At 37.5% G+C, this 13,808-nt stretch overlaps 1 protein-coding gene across 1 annotated transcript in view; it reads right to left on the reverse strand.

Moving 5' to 3' along the window:
- Positions 1-13,808, reverse strand: part of LOC114363140 (oxysterol-binding protein-related protein 6) — a 56,116-nt gene that overhangs the window by 13,859 nt on the left and 28,449 nt on the right. The window contains exons 15-23 of the mRNA XM_028318782.1: positions 10,139-10,174; positions 6,353-6,528; positions 6,103-6,161; positions 5,819-5,936; positions 4,460-4,580; positions 3,293-3,372; positions 2,505-2,627; positions 1,690-1,786; positions 102-310 (exon numbers count right to left, since the gene is read on the reverse strand). Of these exons, the coding sequence (XP_028174583.1) occupies positions 102-310; positions 1,690-1,786; positions 2,505-2,627; positions 3,293-3,372; positions 4,460-4,580; positions 5,819-5,936; positions 6,103-6,161; positions 6,353-6,528; positions 10,139-10,174 (1,019 nt within the window). The remainder of the gene's footprint in view (positions 1-101; positions 311-1,689; positions 1,787-2,504; positions 2,628-3,292; positions 3,373-4,459; positions 4,581-5,818; positions 5,937-6,102; positions 6,162-6,352; positions 6,529-10,138; positions 10,175-13,808) is intronic.

Here is a 13,808-nt window from a genome sequence, read left to right on the forward strand (position 1 = left end):
TTTCCCAATATTCTTGTACAGCAGGTTCCACAGCGAGGGGCCCCCGGGCGTGGGGCGCGGGCAGTGCAGGCAGGGGCCCCGGGGCCCCAGTGACTACATACCTGCAGCATATTCAGGGGCTCGTTGATGGTCACCGGCATGGAGATCTGACTGAGGTCTTTGCCAATATTCTTGTACAGCAGGTTCCATAGCGAGGGGCCCCCGGGCGTGGGGCGCGGGCAGGGCAGGCAGGTGCGGCGCGCCCAGCAAGGGGCCCGCGGCTCGATGCCGTTCTGGTTCAGGCGGAGGGTCACTTGTTCTGCTGACAGCACTGGGGAAGAGAAGGATCGTGGTAAATAAATGATTGTATTATACTGTAAAGTGTGAGCTTACTATTTTTATTACTCTCCGATTTCTTAAATAGCCGCGATCGTTCTAAAATAAGTCGATTATTTGATTCCCGAGAAGTCGTCGAAGAAGATTTACTTAATGAATGGCAAAAAAGATGGGATACGTCAGTCAAAGGACGTCACTTATATAAATTCTTCCCGAATGTACGCGAACGTCTAACTAGGCGATGGTTAGAAATCGACCATTGCTCGTCGCAGTTCCTCACGGGACATGGCAACTTTAAACATAAACTTCACGAATTCAAACTAGTTCCGTCTCCTTTTTGCGAGTGTTTCACTGATGATGTCAGTCATGAGCAGTCTGCCCATCATATCTTGTGGGAGTGTGATCTTTGGAAACATGAACATTGAACGTGATATATAATGCTTAATTCAATACAACATACATCTGTTTCCGCAATTTATTACACCGATCTTGTCGCGACAAGGAAAAATTTCCGTGCTTTTAAGCGATTTTGTGAAAAATATTATTGGCAGGTAGTTGCTAATTGCTCATAAGATAGGCCCCCTTAATTTAATTTATTGTCCGTGGTGCATAATCTTTTCTTAAAGGTTTTTAAACTTTTGTTTGTCACCTGTCATCCGCTTTGCAATGGAGGGAAGTCGAACCTTAATTTCGAACTCCTCCTATGTTCTTCTGATTAATTTCGTTGCGGGTCCAATGACAGTTTAACTTTCCCCCAGGACAAACTTGACCTTCATTGGTTGGGTTTTTGTGGCGGTCAAGCTGTAGATCCTGGCTACACAGGAGTTGCAGTGGTGGGAACGAGAGGTGGGAATAGTCCCGTTTTATTACTGTGGCTAGCAAGCAGGTATTTTTGACAAGGTTGTCCACTAACTTTTTGCTGTATACATTAAAAATAAGGCAAATAAAACATATTATTATAGCTAACGAATGATCTTTGTTTTATTGTAATGTCACTCACCATCCCCTGACTATGGATTGATACGATTATGATAACTCTCGAAAAATAGTATTAGCAGCGCAGTGTCGCGTGAGATGGGTTTCAACACGCGCGAACGCCCAACTAATGTGCGGGCGTAAGGAGCGGGCATTTGCGCAAGTTTTAGCGCAACCCCTAAAGGCTGATTTACACGTATTAATTAATTATTTAACTAAATTTTGACTTAATTTTAAGTCTATGTCCAAACGTCAAGCTCGTTGTTTACTATGAAACTGCTTGTAAAACGTGTCAAGTGACAAGCCCCGCCCACCAACTTAACCGAAAAATTTAGTTATCTACTTAATACGCGTAAATCAGCCTCTAAATGTAAAGCCACAACACGCAAAGCAACTCACTCGCACCGTCTGAGTTGTCGGAGCTGGCCGATCCTTCTTCGCTGCTGAGCGAGCCGGCCTCTGATGACGAATCTCCATCGAGCTCGATCACGCCGGCCTGTGGAGATATCGATAAAATAGATTAATATCGCTAAAGCCTGGTCCATGAGCACGTAGAATCCCGTCCAATGACTGCCCATCCTTGTTGCTCGCGCGTAATTATGTTGCTGTCGCGCTCGCACACTCACTGCGGGCGCACGTCGCACAGTCGCGACAGCAATATAATTACGCGCGAGCGATAAGGATGGGTAGCTTGGGGTCATTGGACGGGATTGTACGTGCTCACGGACCAGGCTTTAGATCGAGTCTGAATAACGGATCATAGACAAGTTACAATAACTTCGAAATTACTTCACGTAGCGAGTAACTAACATGTTTCAAAATTTTACAACCCGGTCGAGTTAACTGCGTATCTGGCAGCCGTGACGTCACATGTAGCTCTGGTACGCATGGGACGAACGCGGGGAGTGCGAGGGAGTCGCATTCCAGCGTGGTGCGCAGTTAGCTGGATCGGATTGTGCCTGTCACGTTTTGTCACTTGTCTAGAGGGCTGTATATTAACATTAACCGCTGAATGTTTTCGTGAAACAGCTAAGACTCGGCCAAGTAGGCTAACCTTTAGAGACGTGATAACTGCTTTTGGATTTACCAGAGTATTATATCAATAAACCTCCTTCTGGCGCAGTCGGGTAAATATTATAACTCTTCATAAAGGCCTTTTGTGATTGTATTTTGAACTTAAGTGCCATGTCTTTTTGTATTTGAATTTGGCATACCTCATCAGCAGCAAGTATTTCCGTAGGCTTCAGGTCCTCGTCGTGCTCCTCAGCATCAAAGAACTCGGAAGCGGAGACACACGAGGAGCTGTAGCTTAGCGACTGCTGGAACTGTCTGTTCACCTGTTGAGGGTGTAAGGAATAGATGATAGTTGATGTTATTAAAATACCTACAAAATTTGCGTAATAACAATTGCCCCATCAAAGGGAAATTATGAACTTTTCTTCATAATTCCCTGTTAATGAGTTGAGTTAATAGGGATAAGTGTAATAACACCAAAAAGCGATTCGTTGTCAGTCACAGATTCTGAAATCTAAAAATTGTCTGTTCTTTTGTTTAAGGATAAGGTCTTTACAAGTTTCAAAACTTGATTCAATCTCTCTTAGGGCTGATTTCAATCGCCGGAGAACTTTTAACCGAAGAAAATGTTTGGTACATTGACAGTTTCAGTATGGGAAATATCATAAATATCTCAAAAGACAAATAAATACTTTCTATTCTATTCTATTCTAAAAGTACAATTATATTCTTCAGTTAAAATATAATTACATAATGTATAGACCGACAGCGTAGTTCCTAAATGATGCGGGCTGCGTTCACTTTGACCTGACCACAGACTTCATTTAGGGCTGATTTTTCAATCGTCAAAGTATAAGTTAGGCACATTGACAGTTTTAGTATGGGAAATATGTCAAAATGACAAGGTTATTCTTCATTAAAAGATATCTGACCATTGAAAAATCAACCCTAAGTGTGATGATAAATCCTTAAACACTCAGTCACTCACCGGCTCGGAGTTGTTGCCCATGGACGATATTTCAGCGATATCCGACGCGTCGTGTATGCGCGACAGTCGGGACCGCAGCTCTGCGCACAAAACTTCGCACGTCATTATTTACGCACCCATGCCAGGGTCACGCGGATTCATTATTTACAAAGCATTTACAAAATCATTTTAGTCTATGGCAGTACGTTGATGAATGTCAGGCTGCCAGTCCACCGGAGCGAAGCGAGGAATTAGAGTTAGAGTACTTAATGTATAGCGGATAGACTAAGAGCTGGTGAACCCCAGCATCCGTCATTTTAAAAGAGCTGAAAGTTTGGCAGCTTATGCTCCCAATAATTAGAAGTAGTTTCCTCAGCAGCCAGATAGTTTTGACAATTCGAACTCCTTGCCAGACAGTTTTTTTAGGATAGCTGCCAAAGCCACGATGACCCAAACTTCAACTATATAGGGAGCATACGCTGACAAACTTTCAGCTTTTATAAAATGACGTAGGTCTGGCGTTCACTAGCTCTTAGTCTAGGAGTTGTAGTTAACAACTCCGCTACACACAACGTGTGTAGTTAGCGGAGTGGAGTAGGAAAGTATGCAGAGTGGAGTTTCGGACTGACTTTCATACGTGGACCTAGGTCCACCTTCTCCGCTGCTCTTACTCGTTCAATTTCCCTGTTTATTTTATGAATTTATACGCATTTCTCGCTTTGCTCCAATGTACAGGCAGCCTACACCAAGGAGTGATGCAAAACACGATTGTCCGCTTTTTTCATCCATAGAATGGCGGTTGGCGCCATTTACAATTAGTGTAACTGTGACAAAATCCGTCGACAGTGGCGCCAACTAATACGCTACTCCAACCTTTCTAAAAACCATATCAAGAATGTTTGACACGACCCTTTTTAATTTAGCAAACGGAGGAATTAGCCTACACTCCCCGCGCAACGGCAACGGGATGGGGATTTGGGAGCATAAAGCTGTTTTTTGTTTGTCGTGTTATGTCATGACGAATCTGAACAGAATCTGTTTCATACATTTAGTGTGCGACACGTCAAAAGCCGTCACGACACATTATAGTTTAAACGTTACCATAATATTCGATTCTGTTCTGATACAACACGCCAGACAAATATAAATTCGCCTTAGTTTGTGACAGTCATAAAACTCGTGTCTCACCCGAGTTCTGCTGCAGCGCCGAGGTCAGGTTAGTTCTGAGAGCTGCCACCACCGCCCCTGGCGGCGCTGCGGTCGTTTCAGCCGCGTCCATGGCCGCACGCAGTCTGCCTCGCTCGCACACCTGGATGATACAAATATGTGTTGTAAAGATTAAGAGTTTAGGGCTCAGTTTTGATTGTACTGAATCAGTAATGGAGTATGACAAACTTATGTCGTAAAGAATAAATATTGTGGAGTTAAATTTTATTAATTAATATAGACCTGGCCTTCACTGGTTGGGTTTTTGTTGGCGATCAAGCTGTAGATGCTAGCTACACAGGAGTTGCAGCGGTGGGAACAAAAGGAAAATAATCCCGTAAATATACATAGAAATCGTTCCGTTTCACTTACCAAAGTGGACCCCGCGTCCCGCCGGCCTCTAAGGCCCCCAATATTGTGCATTTCCGTTTTATAAATATACGCAGACCTTACGTTCACTGGTTGAGTTTTTATTAGAGGTTAAGCTGTAGATCATATCCTAGTTACACAGGAGTTACAGCGGTGGGAACAATAGGGCCGTAAATATAGGATAAGGCTGGTGATCGAAGCCGGACCCCCCGCTGGCCTCTAAAATCTCCAATATTGTATACTTACAATATAAATTAAATATACATAGAAATTACTTACCAGAGTGGACACAATGCCCTTCAAGATAGCCAGCAGATCTTTGGCCAACACAGTAAAGTCTTCCCTCAGCAGATGGTCGGCGGTCAGAATGGTGATTGAGGCCGGGCCCCCCGCACTCCCATGGGCCCCTAAGCCTCCGATATTGTGGATTTAGATTTATAAATATACATAGACCTGACCTTCACTGGTTGGGTTTTCATTGGCAGTCAAGCTGTAGATGCTGGCTACACAGGAGTTGCAGGCAACGGCAGGCAGGACCAAAAGGTAGGAAGAATAATCCCGAAAATCGTTCCGTTTCACTTACTAAAGTGGCCCCCGCCGGCCCCTAATATTGTATAATTACATTTTTTCACTTATTCTTCTTTTCGTGTCGACAACAAACCTACACAGTGTCAGCCCAAAACTCCGCCACAAGAGTGGCGTTGTCGGTAGCACTCATCAAATCCTCCTGAGTGCAGTTGCTTGAGCACTCAGGGCATGACATCAGGTGCCTCATCGACTGGGGAACAAAACCGCACCTGCACTCCATGTTCAAGCCATCCAAGAATCCCCACCTGGCCAGATTGTCCTTACTACGGCCAACCTGCGTCCGAAGTCTATTTAAAGACTTCCAGGTAAGCCAGGGGAGCTCATGTCCAGGTGGAGGACTCTCAGACATAGGGACAAAAGGGCAGGGGAGATTTTTTCACTTACCAAAGTAGACACAATCCCCTTCAAACTAGCCACCAGATCTTTGGCCAACACAGTAAAGTCTTCCCTCAGCTGATGATCGGGGGACAGACTGGTGATCGAGGCCGGGCCCCCCGCCGGTCTTTAAGGCCCCCGATATTGTATAGTTACATTTTTTTCACTTACCAAAGTAGAAACTATTCCTTTCAAGCTAGCCACCAGTTCTTTGGCCAACACAGTAAAGTCTTCCCTCAGCTGATGGTCGGGGGTCAGACTGGTGATCGTGACTGGACCCCCCGCACCCTCACCGGTCCCTAAGGCCTCCAATATTGTGCAGTTCCGTTTTATAAATATATGTAGACCTTACCTTCACTGGTTGAGTTTTTATTAGAGGTTAAGCTGTAGATCCTATCGTAACTACACAGGAGTTGCAGCGGTGGGAACAAATAGGGCCGTAAATATAGGATGAGGCTGGTGATCGAAGCCGGGCCCCCCGCTGGCCTCTAAAACGTCCAATATTGTATAGTTACAATATAAATATACATAGAAATTACTTACCAGAGTGGACACAATCCCCTTCAAGCTTGCCACCAGATCTTTGGCCAACACCGTAAAGTCTTCCCTTAGCTGATGATCGGGGGTCAGACTGGTGATCGAGGCTGGACCACCCGCACCCCCGCCGGTCCCTAAGGCCTCCGCCCCTGGGAGAGACTGAGGTCTCGCTGCTGCACATGCTGTTGAAATATTTAGCTTTCTTTATAAGGTCTAAATTGACAGTGATAGTTTTTTACCAGCCAGGCTAGGATGCGAGTCATGATAAAATCTTATCGACAAATGTATGGTCTTATCGCATAAAATCGATAAATTGGCGCGATAAAATGTTATCGCGGCGTGCATCCCAGGTCTACAGTTCGGCGTTAATGTTTTAGGGTGTAGAAACAAGGGTAGTTGACACCATTGACTAAATTCACACATATAGACTTATTGTTGATATTTTCACAAATAAAATTTGTGGTTAAAATACACATGTCTTTGCCATCAAATTCAAAAGGAGAAAACGAACTTTTTTTATACCAAATACATAGGGTATCTCTATTCCTGAAAACAGAAGTTATTTCCTGTAGATCTGATTTTTAGTAGGTTTCACATTTTTGACAGTTCGTAAAAAGTATGTCAATTGACTGGCGATATCAACTACCCTATTGTATTTTTTTGTTGGGTTACTTTATGCCAATATACTCGTAGATAAATAATTCAATTTTGAATACGTAAAATAGACAGTAGACTGTGCGAACTGTGAATTTATTATTCTTTTTATTGTTTAGATTATAATATTACATAAAAAAAAAAGTTAAAAACCAAAACATGCATTGAAAATGAGATGATTGATGAACTTATCTACGTACGATATAGTGATACATGGCTGATAGAAAATGAGTGTATTCCAAATTAGTTTTTCAATACTTATTAAACTATACTCAATAAGGGTAATTTTGCTGGTAGCCTTGAGATTTTAAGTAGCAAAATCAGCCTTAAATATAACAAGATAATGTACAGTGGGCCACAGTTTCAGCTAAAGTCAATTCACCGAGCACGTAGGATTTCGTCCAATGACCCCAAGCTACCCATCTTTATCGCTCGCGCGCAATAATATTATGATTCCGTCTTTTCTCTCGCTCTCATCAAATGGCGATTCTTTGCGATAGAACGAGACGACTTGACTTGAAAAGGGTAGCTGGAAGTATGGCCTATAGTACAGTACAGTCAGCAGCAAAAGTACTCGATTTGGATTTATTATTCTAAAATCATAGTAGATTAACAACTCTGATGCTAACTGGACCAATTTCGTTTTCATTGACGTTATAATATCTAAAATTTAACTTTTTAGTACAATACGTAAAATTATACATTAATTATTAATATTTCCAAAATATACCGTGCTACTTATGATTTTTTGATAATACATATAAGTCTCAAAAATACTGAATTTCTTTAAAACATGTGCTAAGTGGTAAGTAAGCAGAAGTATAATTTAAATACCTACTCAATGCAAGTGGAGTTAAAGATCTAATTTGTTTAATTTTATACTTTTATCTACATCAAAGTGAAATTACAATATTTTTTTGTTATAAAGTTAACGTCAAATTCTACTGGTGAAAAATATGAAAAACATAACTTTACCGGATAAAGCTGTTCAAGTCATTGGTAAAATCCGTATTGCTATTCTGAAATTAAGCTAAAATATATCTTGGGTTAATCCAGGATAAGACTTAATTTGGATTTAATATAATTAAACAGATGCAAGACAGAAGTTTAAAATATTGATATTGAATACGAGATACATTGAAATTCAAAATATCGTACCGTTTTAATAAAAGAAGGTGAATAAATAAATATAAATATTTGATACATTTATTTTGAGTAGGAAAGCTCTTAAAACCTAAATCAATCACGTTACTACTCTTTTACATGGCCCAAGTAATACTAATTATATTATAGTATTCCTATAGGCAGAATGTAGTAGCCCCAAAATGCTGCAAAATCTAGTACGACATTCTCTTAATTGTGTCATAATTAGGGTCTAATAATATAATGCACAACTCACTTCTTGCTTCAACTTCGCACTCCCTCAACACTTTGAATATGTATTGGCACACTGTCTTCATAACAAAAAACATTACCCCACCACTATCACTCGTCATTTTTAACTGTTTTTAATTAAAAACTGGAGTAAAATCTGTCAAATCACAACAATTATAAGTTTGTCTTCTCTGTCTAATTAATTATATAATAGAAAGAGATGCACACAAAACTAAACACACGAAAAAATTGCAGACACTGCCTATTTTTTAACAGCATTGCAATGAAACTGTTTCATCTTATGAATAATTTAAATTGTGCATCGTATTAAGGGAGTTGCGCCTGTATTGTGAAATCAACTCTAAATATATCAACAATAAGGTTCAATTTAGCCTAACATACATCACACTTTGGATTCTTGAAGTATTGGTCTTGTGAAACAATAGATTAGTATAGCGTAACGGATTTTAGTAGCACGGATTTACTAATCTTAATTCGAAAGGCGTAAGGTTAATTTTCCAATGATCTGGTCTTAGTATCATTGAGATTACGGAGATCTGTATATTCTAGACTGTGATAAGATGATGTGATAACTGATAACAGCTGACAGATCACAAGGTCGAATAACATAGCTATTGCTAGCAGGTACCTACTATTACTCATACTATGATAGCAATTTAGTTCCTTGTTTTGCTTATTTCAGGTTTAAATTATAAACAACTTTTAAACGTAGTTATTAGGTCGTAAACTTATGATAAACTGATTTAAGAAGGTAATTGGTAGTATTTTTAAAAGTATTTGCGTAATGGTGCGTCCACACTGGGCGAATATGCTCGCACGGCAAATTCGAAATCCTGCTCACCCTGCTCTTGAGTGAGCAAGATGTCGAGTGTGCCGCGCGAGCATATTCGCCCAGTGTGGACGAACTATACAACTTTCTGTTAATGAATTAATTTAAACAGGTTTTAACGCGATACGCGGATAGGTAACATTAAAATATTACCTGTATTTGCTAAAGATTTCTGACCAGACCTCCTTATTCAGTAGAAATTAAAAAATAGCTTGTAATATTTTTGCGAAAAATGTGAGAGTGGTGAAAGCATTTAGTATTTGATGCTTTTTTAGTAGAAAGCACATCTGACTCAACATTTTATTGCAAAATAGCGCCTTTTACGATTGCATAAGTATCAGATTTTAGCTTGATGTGCTGTAATAATCATTCTCAAAGCATACATTTCAGCTTGCTTTTAGCAGCATGCATTTTGCATAGAAATTAATTTCCCTTTGCCTCTTGTCTCATAAAAAAAAGTAGAACGAGAAATGGCAGCGATATTTTTTTGTATTTTTGAGTGTTTTTAGTATATTTTTTGGGATTTTTTTAACTGTTGGGAGATATGAACCTAGGAAATCAAAACGACTAAAATAAAAAAAAAGTTAACATCCCTATCTGATCCCTGTCCTTCTTTCTTTAGTTACAAGTATATTCTTATGACACGTACAATTTACAACCAAACAAAAATGATTTCGCCAATGGAGTGTGAATTTTATGTCTGAGTCGTAAGGTTTGAAACAGAAGCACGCATTTCTTTCCAATCAACAAATAAAATGGAACTGTCTATCCGTTGCCATAACATTCGTGGTTTATGTATATCGTGATTATACAACTGAAGCTGTATATAATATAGCGATGCTTTTATATACAATGGTGAATGTGTCGAGTAGGTAAGGGATTCAAGTAATACAAAAATAAAAAAACAATCTTACGAACTAAAGTAGAGGCCAGAAATGTTGAAAGAAATGCTGGAATGCAAAACGAGAAAGAAACAATTAGATTTGTGTGGTTTTTATAACATTGATATTATATTTATTTATGTCAGGACCCAACAAATATTTATTAGGACCTATTTTTTGCATATCATTGCTTAAAAAAAGAATAGAGCATTTTGTTGGACCCCAAAATATTCTAAACTAGCAATTAGCGCCATCTATCGAATTTCGATTGAACTTTGTACTGTACAGGATGAGTCTGAATTTTGATTTCCAATCGTAAATCATTGTTTTCGATTATTTTGTTACTTACTTATCTTTTGAATGTTATTATAACTTGTGCTATGATAATTCACAATTACAATTTTTTTTAAATTATTTTGATGATGAATATGGTTTTCTCTTATAATAATCTCACATCAGAGGTGGAATTGTGTAAAGCAATCGTAATCATTTGACAGTTCATAACGTACGATAATGTCAATTAAACAAAGCGTTTGACAGAATGATCGTACGTGAAGGTGTGGAAATGCAATCTATGGACTATTGCCCAGATGGATGCCTTTTAACTCATCTCTTAAAAGCCTTATGGAATTTTAATAGTGTCAATATTATTCCATTAATAATTAATATCATTTTTATGACTACAGATGGCGTAATATTTCTCAAACCCCAAATGGTAGTATATGACTGCGTAACAATTGATTAGGCATGTATTTAAATGATCTTTTTAAATTAGCAAAAACGGCAAATAAAAAAATCTAAATGGTCATCAATTTTAATGATTGATCCTCTTTCTTTGAGACATAAAATATATGAAATCGATCGATATTTTAACCTCTTTTGAACTACGCAAAAAAAATTGAGATGTAAAAATTATATCTGATCGTTACTTGATGGTCCTCAAAAATAAAAGAAATGAGCACCAAATATTCAATATTGTGATACTTTTTTAAATAATTCGATTTGTATAAATTATTTTTTGTCTATATCAAATAATCTTCAAAATAATTATGTTATGGTACTTATTTTTATTAAGTTGTAGTCAAAGGATGGAAACTATTTAACCCTTAAATGCATGATTTTTTATTTAGTTATGAAAAAAATATATCAATTAGATTTTTAGTCACAGATAGGGGGAAAAATAATAAAAAAAATCTTAGTACGAAAAAAAAGTATATTTTTGAAAATTAACAGTATGTAGCCAAATGTCTACACCATGCGTTTGTATGCCGTAAAATTGTTCTATGGTTTGTATATTTGGCTTTTCTTTTCAGCATGTTTGGCTCGCTATCTGAAAAGGAAATTGGGGCAGCTCTTGCTGCTTTAAATGATGGTGCAGTCTCAGAAAATGATGAAAATTTAGATGATGATAACATCGATTATTACCCAAACGTACGGGATTTGTTGCATGATCGGGATGAGGAGTCCATAGATCATAATCTACCCTTGGAACATAACGAAGACCCTGGAACATAACCCTCCCATAGTCTATGAAGAGGAGCATATGTTAGATCAGATCTTCGTTATGTTCCAAGGGTGGATTATGATCTATGGACTCATCATCCAGATCATGCAATAAATCCCGTACGTTTGGGTAAAAATCGATATTATCATCATCTAAATTTTCATCATCTTCTGAGACTGCACCATCATTTAAAGCAGCAAGAGCTGCCTCAATTTCCTTTTCATATAGCGAGCCAAACATGCTGAAAAGAAAAGCCAAATAAGCAAACCATAGAACAATTTTAAGGCATAAACGCATGGTGTAGACATTTGGCTACATACACAAAAATCAAGTCGAAGGCACATTCGGGATAGATTACCAAAAAAATAAGTTATAATAATGATTTTTTACATTATTTCTAACACGTATGTATTTTTTTCCAATCGTTTTAGCAATTAATTGTCACTGAATCTGAAATTCAAATACCACAAATTTTAACACTACCAATTTTTTCTCTTTCGCAATCGCTACGTCAAATATCGGTTATTTTTTTTTCAAATCTACCTTCATTTGCGTTTTTTTTATCTTTATTATGATGTTTTCTATGATATTAGCGTACGTTCAGAAACGCTTATAAAATGTGTTACTTTTTATAATTAAAAAAGTACTTCGTAGACATATGGCAACACTATGCATTTAAGGGTTAAATTGATATAAAAATCATCAAATTAACAAAATTAAAGATCAATAACTAAAAAAGAGGATCAAATATTATTTTTGTTTACCAAATATTAAAAGAGTATGTGAAACATAAATATTATGTTACCTTTAATGAAGATCATTCATAATTTATCCGTAGATCAACTAATATAGACCCAATAATTAATATAAAGATAAAATATAATAAAAAACATCATTTATTTTTAAAAGTGCACATACAAAAAAGATCAATTAGTTTTTAGAGGATCAAATAATATTGTCCCAATTGATTATATCTATTGTGTTTCGAATTCTCGATTTTCCGGGCTTGAAGTGATCAAGTAACAAATAATCGAAAACAAAACTTATTCATGATTGGGAACGTATCAGATCTGAAACGTAGACATATGTTGAAGCACGACATTGTCCATAGCAAGCTACAGTAGCGAGACAGACATGCCATCTTAGCATTACTATCGTGCACAGTGTTTTAAATAATCGTTGGCGTAACTAGACATTTTAAAGACTACGAAACGAATTGAGTTGCTGGATTAGAGAGTAAACGTTAAATCTTTCGACGAAACGACATTTTTTTTAACTAAATTCAGAAAACCACAGCTCTATCTTTTTATGTACTGTTCTTTTTATGTGTTATAATAAGTAAATAGTAAGTTTTAACTTGTCTTTAGTAATAATAATAAAGTTATTTGCTGAACTGATAAGTTCCAGAAATAAATCCCAAATTTATTTTTCATAAAAAAGAAATAACAAATTGAAATTCTGTACGACTCCATCGCCTTAATAATCAAGGCATATTCACACATTGGCCCCAACACCACTAGTCCCACGTGTGGATCTAGAAACATTAATTGGCACCAACGTTGGGACAAGCTATTTTCTAGAGCCAATCGTTGCGTTGCGTTGGGACCAACATTGGGTCCAATGCAAAGTATGGAGCCAACCAGCCTTATCACAAACGTCAAAGAATATGTAATTCTATGTACAAATAAACAGGTTTTTAAAACGTAGTTACGCCAACGACATTGACATTTATCGACGCCATTTTGTTCATTGTTAATCTGTGATGCCGCCATGCTGTATGCGCATTCACAACTTACCAATTTCGTAGAATCCTTGACAAGACATAATTATTTTAAAATACTTTATTTATATTCACATCATCAAAACGTTAAATATTTTTTTATCAACAAAAAATAAATAAAAAATACATGATTTGTAACAAAATATGTACATGTCTTCAGTTATTTTTCCGATAATTTCTTTCTTTGGACGTGAGTATTCTTATTTTCACGATTACTATAAAGAAAATAATAAATTGTAGTCATATACACAATAAAACGTCTAACATTAAATCTAGGTCAAGACATCTAAAACATTTCAGTGCAATGAAATTTTGTGCTTTGCTATTGTTATACTAGTTACACATCGAATTATTTTATCTATTTATTTCTATTTTATTGTGTATATAAAATCATAAATCAAGATTTGGGAAACTATTTA

Source organism: Ostrinia furnacalis, unplaced genomic scaffold, assembly GCF_004193835.3.
Source record: "Ostrinia furnacalis isolate ACB-3 unplaced genomic scaffold, ASM419383v2 OfSCF7013, whole genome shotgun sequence".
NCBI lineage: Eukaryota > Metazoa > Arthropoda > Insecta > Lepidoptera > Crambidae > Ostrinia > Ostrinia furnacalis.